This window comes from Dasypus novemcinctus, chromosome 5, assembly GCF_030445035.2.
Source record: "Dasypus novemcinctus isolate mDasNov1 chromosome 5, mDasNov1.1.hap2, whole genome shotgun sequence".
In the NCBI taxonomy this organism is placed as follows: domain Eukaryota; kingdom Metazoa; phylum Chordata; class Mammalia; order Cingulata; family Dasypodidae; genus Dasypus; species Dasypus novemcinctus.
The window spans coordinates 162,505,269-162,521,098 of record NC_080677.1 but is presented as its reverse complement, the minus strand read 5'-3'; the positions used below and the strand labels follow the sequence as shown (position 1 = coordinate 162,521,098).

The window sequence follows — 15,830 nt, the reverse complement described above, 5'->3', positions numbered from 1 at the left end:
TGCTGTGCGGTCAGGGTCTACTCGGGCTTGAATGCTCCTCCACCCGTTCTCACGTAGTTCACCCCCTCAGGTTCCTCAGAGGCCTTCTCTGACCTTCTGGCATTTACAGTTACTGTCTGGCTGTTTACAGTCAGCTTACCCACTACTGGAATGTAAGTTCCACGAGGCTAGAGACACTGTTCTATATACTGTCCAGTGCTTAAAAATCTAGTAGGAACCACATAAATGTCTGCTGAATGAACAAAGTGATTACAGCACAGAGCCAGGTCACCTACTTGGCCCTGCCCTCATGAGTCTAGCGAGTCACCAGGGGGCTGTGAAGCTCTGGCTTGAAAATCATACATTAAGGACCTCAAACTGGCTGCATTGTCTCTACCGAATCTCTGGTCCCCTGAAAGTCTTCTAAGAAGATTCAATGCAATGTAAAGGACTAGTTATAATCCATTAATCTGTTTATTTGGGGTTTGTTTTTTTTAGTTTTTGGGGTTTTTTTTTGTTTATTTCTGTTAGATAAAAGATTTTTTTTCTTTTTCAGGTAGAGAAACACAGATAAAAACTATTTTTCTGGATCCTTCTTTTCAAATTCTACCTTGACGAAGAATCTTCTCAATTATCTATGTTTCTTTATTTTCCCATCACAGCCCACACATTTAAATGCTCTGCTTGTCCACACTACCCAGTGAACTCTGCAAATGAAGTTCACAAAATCATAAATGAAAATACTGCAAGAGTTAACATGTAAAGCTAGGTGACATAATCTAAATTTTAAACTACTGCAGGCCCACATACTTAAATGATTGCACTTACTAAATTTCTGTATTCTCTTAAAGGGGCTTAAATTTTCCAAGAATAACTTAGAAAGCATCTTCAAGATCTTTGAGTAGGGAAGTGGTCTTGGCCCAATGGATAGGGCGTCCGTCTACCACATGGGAGGGCCAAGGTTCAAACCCCAGGCCTCCTTGACCCGTGTGGAGCTGGCCCCCGCGCAGTGCTGATGTGCACAAGGAGTGCCGTGCCACGCAAGGGTGTCCCCCGCGTAGGGGAGCCCCACGTGCAAGGAGTGCGCCCCGTAAGGAGAGCCACCCAGCGCAAAAGAAAATGTGCACACATGGAAAGCAGACACAACAAGATGATGCAACAAAGAGAAATACAGATTCCCAGTGCCACTGATAAGGATAAAAGCGGTCACAGAAGAACACACAGCGAATGGACACAGAGAGGAGATGGGGTGATAGGTAAATAAATAAATCTTAAAAATATATATATATCTTTAAGTAGGTTATATATAACTTTATTTAGCTATAGGATTTGATCACTAATAAATTCTAAACAATTATTCCTGATATTAAAGGCTCTTGAAAGGTAGTCTTTAGACTCATAGTTGCACTAATTATTTTTTACACATACTGCATAAGCATTTCCTTGGAAAATGAGGTATATTTTGCTTGTATGAGCAGGAAGCAGCACTGGGAGACAGATCATAGAGTAATTACATAATTGCACATAAGAATCTGAGGTGTGAAATGCATATACTTTATAACAAAATGAAAACTGTTAAACTCATGGCACCATGGCAACACAGCAATGTTATAGGCAATAATGGAATGAAAATGTAACGTCTGAAAATTAAATTTCCATTTACTGCAGGTTCAAGAGTTCATGCAAATAATGATTTTTTTCCCAAAAGCCCATTTCATACCCAGGCATGTGGACTATGCCTTTAGGACAATTGCTAGTAAGCCCTAACTTTTTTTTAACCCCCTTAACTACTCAAAGCGTTTTATGAAGAGCTCAATCAGACGGTGTGAAACAGTAAGCCTTGCCCCCATAATGCTGAACTCGGCTCTAGGCTTCAGAGAGACTCGGATACGGACGTCCCACTTGCACCGTTGGAAGTAAAAAGAAAGCAAAGGAGTCCACACGTTGTCTCAAGCTAAAAAAGGACAGCAAAGAAAGGAAGCGGGCGGGGAGGAGAACGACGAACCCGCTCCTCGGCGCTCGCCCTGCAGTTCCCCTCTGCCAGGACCACCCGCAGAGGCTTCGCACGCTCGCGTCCCAGCCCGGGCTCGGAACCTCTACCCAAGGCCGGGACCAACGACGGGCCACGCGGACACCGGCCAAAACGCAGCCGCGCTCCCGGAGGGGAAAGGGCACCGCAAACAAGGAAAAGCGTCCCCCGGAGTTGGAAATCTGAGCGTGAAAACCGGCCACTCTTTCCGGAGGCGGGAAGCCAGGGAGGGTGTGAAAGGTCTCCCCGCACCACCCTTCCTCCTTCCTCCTTCCTCCAGCACAGCCCGGGGGGGCGCCCTCGGAAAACCAGCCGGACGGTGCGGCAGGGTGGGAGGCCGGGGTCGGGGGGCCCAAGTAAGAGGATCCGGGTCCGGGGTTCGGGGAGCCACAGCCGGGCTCCGGGAGGCGGGGCGTACCGGAGCCGAGTGCGGGGAGCAACGGTTGCGGGGCCGGGTCCCCGGGAGCCTTGGTAGAGGTCCAGGGAGCCCTGGTGGTGGGGCCCGGGGTCCACGGTAAGGGAAGCCCAGGTGTGGGGTCCGGGGAGCCCTGGTGGTGGGGTCTGGGGTGCGGGGTGTGGAGAGAGGAGAGCCCTGGTGGTGGGGTCCAGGGTCCAGAGTCCGGGGTGAGGGATGCCCTGGTCTGGGGTCCGGGGTGTGGGGAGCGCTGTTGTGGGGTCCGGGGTGAGGGGAGCCCTGGTGGTGGGGTCTGGGGCCTGGCGTGAGGGGAGCCCTGTTGTGGGGTCCGGGGTGAGGGGAGCCTGTTGTGGGGTCCGGGGTCCGGGGAGCCCTGGTGGTGGGGTCCGGGGTCCGGGGAGCCCTGTTGTGGGGTCCGGGGTCCGGGGAGCCCTGGTGGTGGGGTCCGGGGTCCGGGGAGCCCTGTTGTGGGGTCCGGAGTGAGGGGAGCCCTGGTCTGGGGTAGGGGGTGTGAGGAGCCCTGTTGTGGGGTCCGGGGTGAGGGGAGCCCTGTTGTGGGGTCCGGGGTGAGGGGAGCCCTGGTGGTGGGGTCCGGGGTGAGGGGAGCCCTGTTGTGGGGTCCGGGGTGAGGGGAGCCCTGTTGTGGGGTCCGGGGTCCGGGGAGCCCTGGTGGTGGGGTCCGGGGAGCCCTGTTGTGGGGTCCGGAGCGAGGGGAGCCCTGTTGTGGGGTCCGGGGTGAGGGGAGCCCTGTTGTGGGGTCCGGGGTGAGGGGAGCCCTGGTGGTGGGGTCCGGGGTGAGGGGAGCCCTGTTGTGGGGTCCGGGGCGAGGGGAGCCCTGTTGTGGGGTCCGGGGTGAGGGGAGCCCTGTTGTGGGGTCCGGGGTGAGGGGAGCCCTGTTGTGGGGTCCGGGGTGAGGGGAGCCCTGTTGTGGGGTCCGGGGTGAGGGGAGCCCTGTTGTGGGGTCCGGGGTGAGGGGAGCCCTGTTGTGGGGTCCGGGGTGAGGGGAGCCCTGTTGTGGGGTCCGGGGTCCGGGGAGCCCTGGTGGTGGGGTCCGGGGAGCCCTGTTGTGGGGTCGGGAGTGAGGGGAGCCCTGTTGTGGGGTCCGGAGCGAGGGGAGCCCTGTTGTGGGGTCCGGGGTGAGGGGAGCCCTGTTGTGGGGTCCGGGGTCCGGGGAGCCCTGTTGTGGGGTCCGGAGCGAGGGGAGCCCTGTTGTGGGGTCCGGGGTGAGGGGGGTGAGGGGAGCCCTGTTGTGGGGTCCGGGGTGAGGGGAGCCCTGGTGGTGGGGTCCGGGGTGAGGGGAGCCCTGTTGTGGGGTCCGGGGTGAGGGGAGCCCTGTTGTGGGGTCCGGGGCGAGGGGAGCCCTGTTGTGGGGTCCGGGGTGAGGGGAGCCCTGTTGTGGGGTCCGGGGTGAGGGGAGCCCTGTTGTGGGGTCCGGAGCGAGGGGAGCCCTGTTGTGGGGTCCGGGGTGAGGGGAGCCCTGGTGGTGGGGTCCGGGGTGAGGGGAGCCCTGGTGGTGGGGTCCGGGGTGAGGGGAGCCCTGGTGGCGGAGTCGGCGCCCGCCCCGCCGCGGCCTCACCTGCTGCACCCCGAGGAACTGGTAGAAGTTGAGCTGCACCTCCTCCACCAGGTCGAACATCTCCAGGTCCCCGCTGTCCCAGGCGCGCACCTGGCCCGCGGCCGCCAGCACCAGCACCAGCACCAGGGCCGGCGCGGGCCGGGCGGGCGGCAGCGGGGGCCGCGGCGGGCAGGGGGCCGACATCCGAAGGGCCGTGGCCTCGCAGCGGGCGGCCGGACGGGGTGGCGCGGCCGCGGGCCTCCGCAGACCCTCCCGGCCCCGGGCCTGCCACCAGCTGGGCCCGCGCCCGGCGCCGACGCTGCACGGGCGGAAGCTTCCCTCCGCTCAGCCTATCCCGGGCCTCGCTTCCGCTGACGTCACGTCGCCCAGCAACGCGCGGCGGGGGCCGGGCCGGAAGTGGGGCGGCTGGGCGCAGAGCGCGCAGGGCGGGACACGTGTGCCCCGGCGCCCCGCTGGCGCTCCCCGGGTGCGCGGAGCTGGCGGCCGCCGGAGTCGGACCTGCTGGTGGTGGCCGTCCGTCCTGTCTGTGTCCTTCCGTTTCGCTAATCCATCAGCTGAGACGGAGGAGGAGTTGAGCGCAGGGCTTAAAAGGAGCAGATCTAGGCACAAGTCCAGGGAATCTTTTCGGGAGAGGTGAAGCGGAAAGGAAATTGGAACCAAGACAAAAAGTATACTACTAGTTCTTAATTAAGCTTTAAGGCTTAAAAAAAGAAAAGGCCACCCTGGTAGAATTAACAACGGTGACTCAATCTTACAGGAAGTGTAATCGTCCACTTAGCCCCCAGTTGGTGTTCCTTTTCTTTCCCAATTAACGTCTGTTTTAATAGACATATACGCTGAAAACCTCTCTCCTTCCCGCCAATATCTCACTGCCTAGTTTTACATGACTTCGGTGCAGTTTCTTTAATTTTTTTTCCTCCACCACAATTGCTTTCTCCTGTGTGACCTTATATTCTTAGCCCTCTCACATTTGTCGTCCTTGATTCCCCACTCTTTTTGAAGAGGTAGGAAGGAGCAAAAGGTGTTTGCACGACTCGGGGTTCTATCCCAGTTTTGAAAGTTTAACCCTGCGCTTTTCTCATCTTGCATCCTGCCAGCTGAATTAAGCTCAACAAGGTAATGATAAAGCTACTTTTGCTCTCAAAGTAAGAATATATTATGCTTGATAAAGATTAGAAAACCACTTGGAAGAAAATGTTACTGAAGCAATCCTGCCAGTGTTACAGACATGCTTTTTAATATTTTTAAATAAAGACATAAATGAATGCAAGTATATTTTGCTTTTTATATATGCTTGAATGAATCCCATTTTTAATTCATCATGAAGCTCACCTTTCAAAGATACAAAAGAAAAGCATTACCTTTTCTGTGTGTCCCCATGCTGAGGCAATGCATTGGAACATGACAGCACTCAGTTAGTTGAATTGAACCCCAGGTAAACACCCACCACAGTCCTGCCTTTCCACCACCACAATCTATAGTTTATTTGTTAACATGTCCAGAAAATGGGTACGAAGCTTTGCTCTAAATCAGGTTAATGTTTATTCAATAAGTAAAACATCAAAATATATGGAAAGTAATAAATTTAAGCATTACTTTTACATAATCTCCCATCTTTATCTTAAATTTTTCTCCTAACTTGTTAATTGGATTAAGGGTAATATAACATTTGAAACTGGTGTCCTATTGCTACAAATCAAGGAATTTTACCCTGCGCTATTAGTAGATAGTCTAGTACTTCCCTTTTGAGCTCTACTCTTACACTGTCCAGGAAACCCAGGGACTTAATCCATGTAAAGCAAGGGTTCTTAATCCTTTTTGTTCCACAGACCCCTTTGCCAGTCTGGTGAAAACCATGAACCCTTTACTAAGTCCACATTATACGGTGTTTCATTTTATTGAATATATCACACCCTCACCAATACGTCCCCACAGGAATGTGTTTTTGAATTTCAATTCAAGCTCACAGACCCTTTGTTAAGAACCCCTGTTCTGAAGGGAGTCAGTTCTCTTTCAGAGACCAAGCTGAAACAGAATTGGAGTTTATTCAGTGCCACGCTGCTGTTGCCTCTCGCGGTAAGGTGTTAAGGTATTGCTCTTGAAGCTCCATCCTACCCAGTTCTGATGACACTTGTCCACTCTGAGGTGTTCTTGCTGGTCCGGGTCCCTGCGAATCACCATGATGTTCATATTTAGACTTCTGGTTTGGCAAATTCACGTGTCAGTCACTATTCCTGAAAGGAAGATGTAATGAATGAATGTTCTTTTGCTGAGGCCTAAACTAAATGAGCTGACAATCACCAGCTGTTGTCATCCCTAGTATACTTCCCTGAGTAAAATCTCCTCACATTCTACCAGTACAAAGGAAACTAACTCTCCCTGGAAGGAGGAGTCTCCCTTAAGCACCAAGACAGTCTCTCCCCTCAAGACTTTTACAAGATCTCTGAAGTTGCATGAGTAGGAAGCTAAAGTTCTAAATTTAAAACCTCTCAATGGCAGAACTGAGTCTCCCAAATTCTGTGAGAGCTGAGGAGAGAGGGACCTTCCAGGCTCTCAATCAAAAGCCCAGGAGAATCACACCCAAGGGACAGAAAGGAACCAGAAGTGGACTGAGTCTTACTAAAACTGCCACCTAATCCAATCCCAGCTCAATCCCTGACTGGACTGAGATAATCAGGACCTTACCCTATTTGCCTATTTTCTTCTCTACAGGAAAATAACATACTCTACATTGACTATGGTCTTTTAAATTTAAAATGTCTGGCATGCGATTAAAAAAAAATGATAAGACATAAGAGGAGGCAGGAAAATTTGACCAATAAAGAGGGAAAATAGGTAATAGCAGACCCACAGATAAGCCAGATGTTGGAATCAGAAAAGAACTTTAACATAAAATTAAGGAGAAAAAAAGGACAAAATGGATGAAAAGACACAGAATTTTAACAATCAACAAAAGAATTTCTGGGAATGCAGAAAAAAAGAATCAAATGGACAATCCAGTACTGAAAAATACAGTATCTGAAATGAAGACTCACTAGATGGGTTTAACAGCAGACTGGACACAGAAAAAGAGAGATTAGTAAATCTGAGGACAGGCCAAGAAAAAAATACCCAAACTGAAGCACAGAAAGTAAAAAGATTGGGAAGGGCAGAACAGAGCTTTAAAGGGATGTGGGACACAGTAAATAAATCTAGCATATGTGTGATTGGAGTCTGAGAAAAGGAGTAGAGAGAATAAGGCAGAAGCAATATTTGAGGAGATAATAGCAAAGAATTTATAAAACAAATGAAAGACATAAAAGCACAGATGTGAAATTTTAACTCAAAATGATCATAGACTACAGCTTAAGAGCCAAAACTATAAAATCCTTATATTAAAAAAGTAAGAGTAAATCTTTGTGACCTTGAGTTAACCAGTAGTTCCTTAGATATAACACCAAAAACATAAGTGACAAAAAATGTATAAATTAGACTTCATCAAAATTTAAAGTCTTCATGATACAAATGACACCATCAAGAAAGTGAAAAGATAATTGACAAAAATGGAGAAAATACTTAAAAGTCTGTATTAGTTAGCCAAAGGGGTGCTGATGCAAAATATCAGAAATTGGTTGGTTTTTATAAAGGGTATGTATTTAGGGTAGGAACTTACAGATACCAGACCATAAAGCATAAGTTACTTCCCTCACCAAAGTCTATTTTCACATATTGGAGCAAGATGGCTGCCAACATCTGCGAGGGTTCAGACTTCCTGGGTTCCTCCCTTCTAGAGTCTTGCTTCTCTTTCCTCTGTGGGCTTTACTTCCTGGGGCTCCAGCTTAAGGCTTCAGCATCAAACTCCAACATCAAAACTCCAACATCAAAAACCCATAACTCTGTCCTTTGCCATGTCTTTTATCTGTGAGTCCCCACCTACCAAAGGGTAGGGACTCAACGCTCTACTGGCACAAGAGGTTTACATAAATCTTTAATCAAGTAAATCTATGAATCCAATATAATCTAATATGCCCAGAGGAGAATATCCATTTAAAAATACAACCCAATATTTCTTTTTGGCATTCATCAATAATATCAAACTGCTACAAAATCATATCTCAGATAAGGGACTTGTGTCCAGAGTATGTAAGGAACTCTTACAGTTCAATAACAAAAGACAAATCATCCATTTTTTAAAATGGGCGAATGATTTGAATAGACATGTCTCCAAAAAGATATACAAAGGGCTATTAAGCACATGAAAAGATGTTCAATGTCATTAGGGAAATGCAAATAAAAATTATGAGATACCATTTCACACCCATTTGGATGGCTGTTATTTTTTTAAAATTTACAAGTGTCAATGAGGATGTAGAGAAACTGGAACCTTCATACATTGCTTAGTGGGAATGTAAAATGTATAGCTGCTTTGGAAAACAGTTTGGCAGTTCCTCCAAAAGTTAATTATAGAGTTACCATTGACCCAACAATTCTACTCCTTGGTATGTAGTCAAAAGAAATGAAATTTTATGCCCACACACACAAAAAAAAAACTTGTACATGAATATTCAAAGCAGCATTATTCATAATAACTAAAAAAATGAAATAACCCAAATACCCATCAACTAATAAATGGGTAAACAAAATGTGGCATGTCCATACAATGAAATATTATTTGGCAATAAAAAGAAATGTCATAATTTGAGGTAGCAAGAAGGATGCCTGCCTTCTGATCTTTTTGGGCGAGTAGCTGAACCAAGGAGAGGTGGGATGATTAAAAGAGACACAAGGGATTCTTGGTTAAAATGAAAACTTCATTTGGGAACGAAAAACTTTAACAAATAATCTCTTGGACATTGAGCCACATTTTTTTCCCTGAAAAGTATCCATCTTTTCTAGCAAAATCTTTTTGGGCATGTTATTTTTGATGAATGAACTTAGATGAATACAGAATGCGGAAATGTTATTTAATGGCATACTGTACTAGAAATCTGAAGCCCTGAAGCAGATTTAGTGTTCCAACTCTTGTTACAACTTTTTAAAAGATGGTGAAATTATCAAAATGCACACAAATCAAATTTAAATATATCGTATGTTGAGTAGATGAGGCTGTCCTTTGTACCATTTCTTTCTTTGACTTCTGTATTAGTCAGCTAAAAGGGCGCTGATGCAAAATACCAGAACTGGTTGGTTTTTATAAAGGGCATTTACTTGGGGTAGGAGCTTACAGATACCAGGCCATAAAGCATAAGTTACTTCCCTTACCAAAGCCTATTTCCACGTGTTGGAGTAAGATGGCTGCCGACATCTGCGAGGGTTCAGGCTTCCTGCGTTACTCCCTTCCCAGGCCTTGCTTCTCTCCAGGCTCAGGTTCCTCCCTTCCTGGGGCTTGCTTCTCTTTCCTCTGTAAACTAACTTCCTGGGACTCCAGCTTAAGGCTTCAGCATCAAACTCCAACATCAAAAACCTTCAACTTTGTTTTTGCCATGCCTTTTATCTGCGAGTCCCCACCCACCAAGGGGCAGGGACTCAACACCCTACTGACGCAAGAGGTTTACTTGATTAATTATATCCAGTATAATCTCATATGCCCAGTGGAAAAGACCAGTTTACAAACATAATCCACTATTTCTTTTTGGAATTCATCAATAATATCAAACTGCTACAACTTCTCAGTCATGATTTTGGAAGTGCAGGAACTCTGTAACATTAACAAATTCAATAAAAATAATATATGGTGTAGCAGTTTCATATTATTGATAAATTCCAAAAAGAAATACTGGATTATGTTTGTAAACTGATCTTTTCTTCTGGGCATATTAGATTATATTCGTTTCATAAGTTTACTTGATTAAGTAACTATAAAAGCCTCTTGTGCCAGTAGGGCATTGAGTCCACACCCTTTGGTGGGTGGGGACTCACAGATAAAACACATGGCAAAGGACAGAGTTGGGGGTTTCTGATGTTGGAGTTTTCATGTCGGAATTTGATGCCAAAGACATAAGCTGGAGCCCCAGGAAGGCAGCATGCAGAGGAAAGAGAAGCCAGCCCCAGGAAGAAAGGAACCTTGAACCCAGAGAAAAGCAAGCCCCAGGAACATAGGAACCCAGGAGCCTGAACTCTCGCAGGTGTAGGCAGCCATCTTGCTCCAAATAGACTTTGGTGAAGGAAGTAACTTACGCTTTATGACCTGGTATCTGTAAGCTCCTACCCCAAATAAATACCTTTATAAAAGTCAAACAATTTCTGGTATTTTGTATCAGCACCCCTTTGGCTGACTAGTACATATGGAAAAAAAGAAATGAAGTACTGATCCATTCTACATCATAGATGCACCTTGAAAACATTGTGCCAAGCAAAAGAAGCCAGTCACACAAAAAATCACATATTGTATGATTACATTTATATGAAATTTACAGAAGAGATGGTTTTTAGAGAGAAAATAGATGAGTGATTTTTAGGACTAGATGAGTGATGTTTAGGACTAGAAGTAAAGGAGATTAGGGATTGATTACTAATGGATATTGGGGTCTTATGGTGAGTGTGAAAATGTTCTAAAATTTGAATGTGGTAATGTTGCATAACCCTGTATGTACATACTAAGAGGCATGCCAATCAATTATATCTCAGTAAGGCTGTTTTTTAAAAAAGGGGAAAAACTCCCAGATGCAATAAGCTCAGTGAACCCCAAGTTAGATAAATGCAAAGAAATCATACCTAAGCATATCACAGTCAAATTGTAGAAAAGCTCATGGGATGTAGTGACAGCTGTAACTTCAAAGAGCATTTGTAGCCTTAAATATCTAAACAAGGAAGGTGGAATATTATTGTACTGAATGCAAACAACATAAAGAGTTACACAAATAACAACAGAATAAACCCAGAGTGAAGGCCTCAAGGAAAACAAGTAATTGTTTTCAATGTGGTGCTTAAGCAGGTGAACTGAAACCATATCAGCTCACATAGAGTTAGCGGATTTTTTAAGAATTACATCAACTTGTCAGGTCTGGTGATAACGAGGTTTAAGGTGTAAATAAGTGTTGTGGATTGAACTGTGTCCCCCAGAAAGATGTGTTGAAGCCCCAGTCCCCATTACCTCATTTGGATGGTCATCCTGGAGTAGAATGGGCCCTCAATCCAACCAGGCAGGTGCCCTAATAAGAAGGAGAGAAGAGTGACAGATAGAAGATGGCTATGTGATGACAGCAGCAAAGATTGTTAAGCCTTCAACCCAAGGGATGCCAAAGATTGCAGCCACCTCCAGGAGCCAGGAGAGTGGAGCGGATTCTTCTCTGCAGACTTCAGAGAGGGTGTGGCCCTGCTGACACTTACTTCTGGCCTCCAGAGCATGACAAGAGATGTCTTTATTTGGAACCACCTAGTTTGTGTTATTTCGTTACTGCAGCCCCAAGAAATGAAGACACTAAGCCATCAGGTAGCCTATACCTCGCTTTCATGAAAGTCAAACAAAATGAACTACATCAAACAGGATTGACTTTAATAACTGATAGCTAAAATCTGAACCTCTCTTAAAATCGGCATTAGTGACCCATTCATCTCATGATTTAGAAATGTCTGGTTCTTGTTAAAGCTTGATATGTCCTCTTTAGCCTTTTAGGGGTGTTTCTCCAATATGTGGACTTGAAATTCGACAGTACTATTGTTCCTTCATGGAACATGCTTGGCACTCAGTGATTTATTCATCCAAACACCCATTCAACAAAGTTACGCAGTTGACAAAGGTTAGAAAAATACTGGTTTGGGAAGAACGTGTTTGGTAAATAATCCTTTTTGCATTGCAGTAGCGATTTTTAAGCACTTCGATTTTCCTCAAATAAGTTCAAATGTTCTTCATATTACAAACAATAAACATATTTCGAACACACTGACACTTCTCTGCATAAGGTTCTATTTACTCAAATAATTTCATGGTGGATAACAGCACAGATTCCAGAGCCAGGCTGACTAGGTTTGAATCCTGGCTCTACATTTCACTAGCTGGGTGATCTCTATGTCTTCGTTTCCTCCCCTGTTGATTTTGGTAATTCTACCAAAATCATAAGGTTGTTTTGGGGATTGAGATCACTGAAGTCTGGTATATAGTAATTGATACTGAAACGTGGAACTTACCATTTTGTACAGTCTTCAACTTCATTTTACTAATGGTTCCATAAATAAATCTATCCTATTTTTAAATGTTTGGATGTTGTCTTTGAAGGCATTTGTTTTTAAACTTGGGCTATGCTTGCCAACTTCACCAGAAATTGATCCAGTCACCTGCTTGTCCAGAACGGTGGGAGACTATCTTGTCCTTACAGAATGATGCATGGTTCCAAAAGCTAGGTAGGCTGCTTTCTTATCCCAACTCCATAAAAACATATTATTCGTGGTTTTCCTGCTAAATTCAGTATAAGGGTAAACAACAGATACTGATTAAGAATATGCTCTCCAGCTGAACGAAGGGAAGAGAAAGTATTCACATGCAACTATTTAATCCCTAGACTCTTTGATCACGTCTTATCATGAAGTCGCTGTTTTCAAATAATGACATTTCTAAAGCTTATGTAGACTTTAGAGGTTCACAATAAAATCCATGCTAATATTTATTCTAACATGTTCCACAGATCCAAGGTCATCATTCATTTTTCAAAAGTTTCTAGGAACTCATTTGAATCACTTTTTATAATTTGAAAATTATATTTTCGTTCACCCGCCAGATACTCTCTCCTACCGACTCTGCAGTTCAGCTGGAGCACAGCAATCGTTGTATTTTCCTTATATACAACGGCGCCAATTAGTCTGCGAAAGGAAAATTTAACAGATCTCTTCATCATCTCTTCTTCCGGGCTGAACAGCTTGGTTTTGGCTGCGAGCCCTAATCTTGTTTGTGATGCCAAATTGGAATACAAAGAAAAACAGTATAACATTGCTGCTCACCCAATCAACAGGCCATTACTAAACCATTCGGGTATGTAGCTATTGCAGGCCTCAGAAATACCTATAATTAAATTTATTAAAAGGAAGCAACATTTCTCAGAAAATGGAATTAGCAGTATGACCAACATGGAAATAAATAGTGATAGATTAAGGAAAATGTAGCTACAAATGAAAAGAAATGGGAAATTTAAAATTTGTCCTAAATATTAACGTGGTACCACATTTTACTGAGCTATGCAGCCCCAACCCCGCCCTGCAGTCTTGCGATTTATAATGCTCTGTTTTGTGTCTATGTGTGTGTGTTTACCGCAGGTCTTTTGTGCCAAAATGCCATCATTAAAGTCCTTCTAAGTTTTAAAAACTTAAATAATAGTAATTTCACCACCAGGGGGCAAAGAACATTTTTATAGGAAATGCATATTTTTAACGTTCTAAAAGAATTATCTCGTATGAACATAGTTTTTTTTGTTTTTGTTTTTAGTTAGAATTTCAGTACCTTCAAAGGGAGAGATACTGATTCTAAACAAATAAAAATTAAGGAAAAATCATGTTTATTTAGAGAAAATCGTGCAAGGCACCATTAACCAGATGCCCTCCCATTTGCTATAATTTTGGATGCTTTAAAGGAACTTTATTCCCCACCCCTTCTTTTTCTTTTTTCTATTTGCACACGAGGAAGAAAACATAGAATTGAACCTTTGAAATGCTAATCTAGACTTTCTCTACGGTTGACATTTAAATTGCTTTTAGTACAGAGTGTCTTTTGACCAATAGTTTCCTAAGCATGCACTTCAGCTCTGCTTTTTTTGGTAACTTTGTGTGATTAATTCTTGTACTAAAATCAGATTTAACTCCTGTTTTTTTATTAATGCCTTGCCATTTGTTAATTTTATAAACAGTAAAAGATATTAACAAACGGTGTTTTTGATCTTGCCATCACTTGTGAAGTGACAGGTGAAAATAATCAATACACAACATTAGCCATACACTAAATTATCAATAAGAGGCAATGAAAATCACTTTGGCCAAAAATTTGGCCAAAATTTTGGCCCCACATTCTGGAGTCCTGTATTCTGAAGTTTCTGTATATTTGATGATTTTTGACTTGTAATTTGTAAGAATTTTGGAAATGAAAGCAAAACAAAATTTTTAAAACCAGGTGGCATAGGAAAACAACCTCATTTGGTTCTTCCTGACTTGTTTTCTTTGCCCTCCGCCTGCTCCTGAGCACCTGCTGGGCCACGTCTCCCAGGATCGCCGATACAGGCGCCGCAGCCTCACGACAGGCTGCAGCGAGCGAAGCCGCCCGCGGCGCTGGCGCCCTCTGACCTGCTTCCTTCCTCCTCCCGACCCGCGGCCACCAGCCCCGCGGGCAGCCCGGGGAAGCGGAGCCGCTCCCGGTGCCACCGCGGGTTCACCTAAAGAGCGTTCTTAGCCGGATAAAGTCCTACTAAAATATTGCCAGTACAGTGAAGGAGAAAAAGAAGTTGCCAAGGGGCAGCGGAGAGGGCTTACGCGCAGGCGTGCTAAGGGACATTTGTGCCCCACCCCATTTAGGGAGGGAGGGACATTTAGGCCTAAATTACGTTTCTCTTGCTGCTTTGCCTTTTTCTCCCCATGCGTTCCCGTGGAAAGGGACAGAACCGGCTGCCGCTTCCTCCGTGAGCCGCCCCCGACCCCTGACGGCTCCAAGACGAGCCCCGCCGCGCTCCTGTGGGAGGCGCCCCGGCGCGTGCGCCCCAGCGCCGCCGCCCCGCCGCTCCCGCCGCAGCCAGGCCGCCGGGCCACGTGTGCGTCTCCAGGCGCTCAGCCAGCCCTGGCCCGCGCCCGCCCCGATCCCCACGCTTCCCACCCGGGGCGCGGGGGCCTGTGGGGACAAATATTCTAGGCACTCAGCAAGCACAGTTCGGGAGGGCGGGAGGCCTCACGCGCTGGAGGCAGCCCTGGAGCAGGACGGAGAAACGCTCCCCTCTGCCCTCCTGCAGATGGTCCGACAACCACGGGACCACCGCGGTGGAGCCGCTGATCAGCCACCCAGGGAACCGAGGCCATCACACATCCTGGAACGGGCATTGGTCATTCTTTGTTGCATTGCTCCAGTCCTCACCTTGGAATCTCCTGCCCGACTAAATCACTCCACGCCGCTTTTAAGGAATCACAGGCTGAGTCATAGTTTAAGGATATTTGTCTTCCACTGACCCTAGGAGAAAAAAGAAACAGCATGTACTTGTGAAAGCAAATGTACTCTGCAATCAGATCAGTGATCTGATAGTGTAGTGTGGTGGTGAATTTCGTGTGTCAATTTAGCTAGATTATTGTGTCCATTTGTTTGGACTGCTTGTTACTGGGAGGGTATTTCTTAATGGACTTGCATTAACAACCAATTGATTGCATATATAATCAGTTGATTGCACCTACAGTCAGTTTGAGGTCTGAAAAGCCAGTGTTGAGCATTTCAGAGGTCAGAAGAGGAGCTTGGACTCAAACCTCAGTACTGGTTCTTGCCAGAATTGCCAGCCAGATTCCCCGGAAAAATTTGGACGAAAGTCTTTGACATCGCGCTTCCCAAAGTTCGCAGTTTGCACTTGTCAACCCCTGTGAGCACATGAGCCAATTCTTTATATAATAAATCTATTTTATGTATGTCTCCTGTTGGTTCTGTTTTCCTGGAGAACCCTGATGGATACAGATGGTAAATATTTAACTGCCTCTTCAGAATAAAAAGCCCTAATTTGTAGCATTTACCGGTGTTCCTGTGTGAATATTCCCAGCATGGCTAATTCCAAGTTACTGATGTGATGTCATGATAGAAGTTGGGAGCTGATGCCCAGAAGCCTGCTATTCCATAATATTTTCACCGTGCAAGTAAACAGATGTAAATAGCCTCGAGGTTGTAGGTAATAGATACAATTAGCAAA

The 15,830-nt window shown here is 45.8% G+C and overlaps 1 protein-coding gene and 1 long non-coding RNA gene across 4 annotated transcripts in view; both read right to left on the bottom strand.

Annotated features, from left to right (window-relative positions):
* Window positions 1-4,308, bottom strand: part of DNAJC1 (DnaJ heat shock protein family (Hsp40) member C1) — a 229,066-nt gene extending 224,758 nt beyond the window's left edge. The window contains exon 1 of the mRNA XM_058297878.2: window positions 4,000-4,308. Within this exon, the coding sequence (XP_058153861.1) occupies window positions 4,000-4,182 (183 nt within the window). The 5' untranslated portion in view covers window positions 4,183-4,308. The remainder of the gene's footprint in view (window positions 1-3,999) is intronic.
* A 1,101-nt stretch (window positions 4,309-5,409) lies between these two features.
* LOC131278629 (uncharacterized) lies at window positions 5,410-15,169 on the bottom strand. 3 transcript variants are annotated; one of them, XR_009186010.2, is made up of 4 exons: window positions 15,020-15,169; window positions 11,072-11,129; window positions 10,693-10,778; window positions 5,410-6,233 (listed from the first exon to the last, which is right to left on the bottom strand). It is a non-coding gene; the product is annotated as an uncharacterized lncRNA (long non-coding RNA). The 3 variants fall into 3 exon arrangements; XR_011648932.1 differs by lacking the exon at window positions 15,020-15,169 and adding an exon at window positions 14,499-14,620; XR_009186011.2 differs by lacking the exon at window positions 15,020-15,169 and adding an exon at window positions 14,090-14,476.
* Window positions 15,170-15,830: the final 661 nt, after the last annotated feature.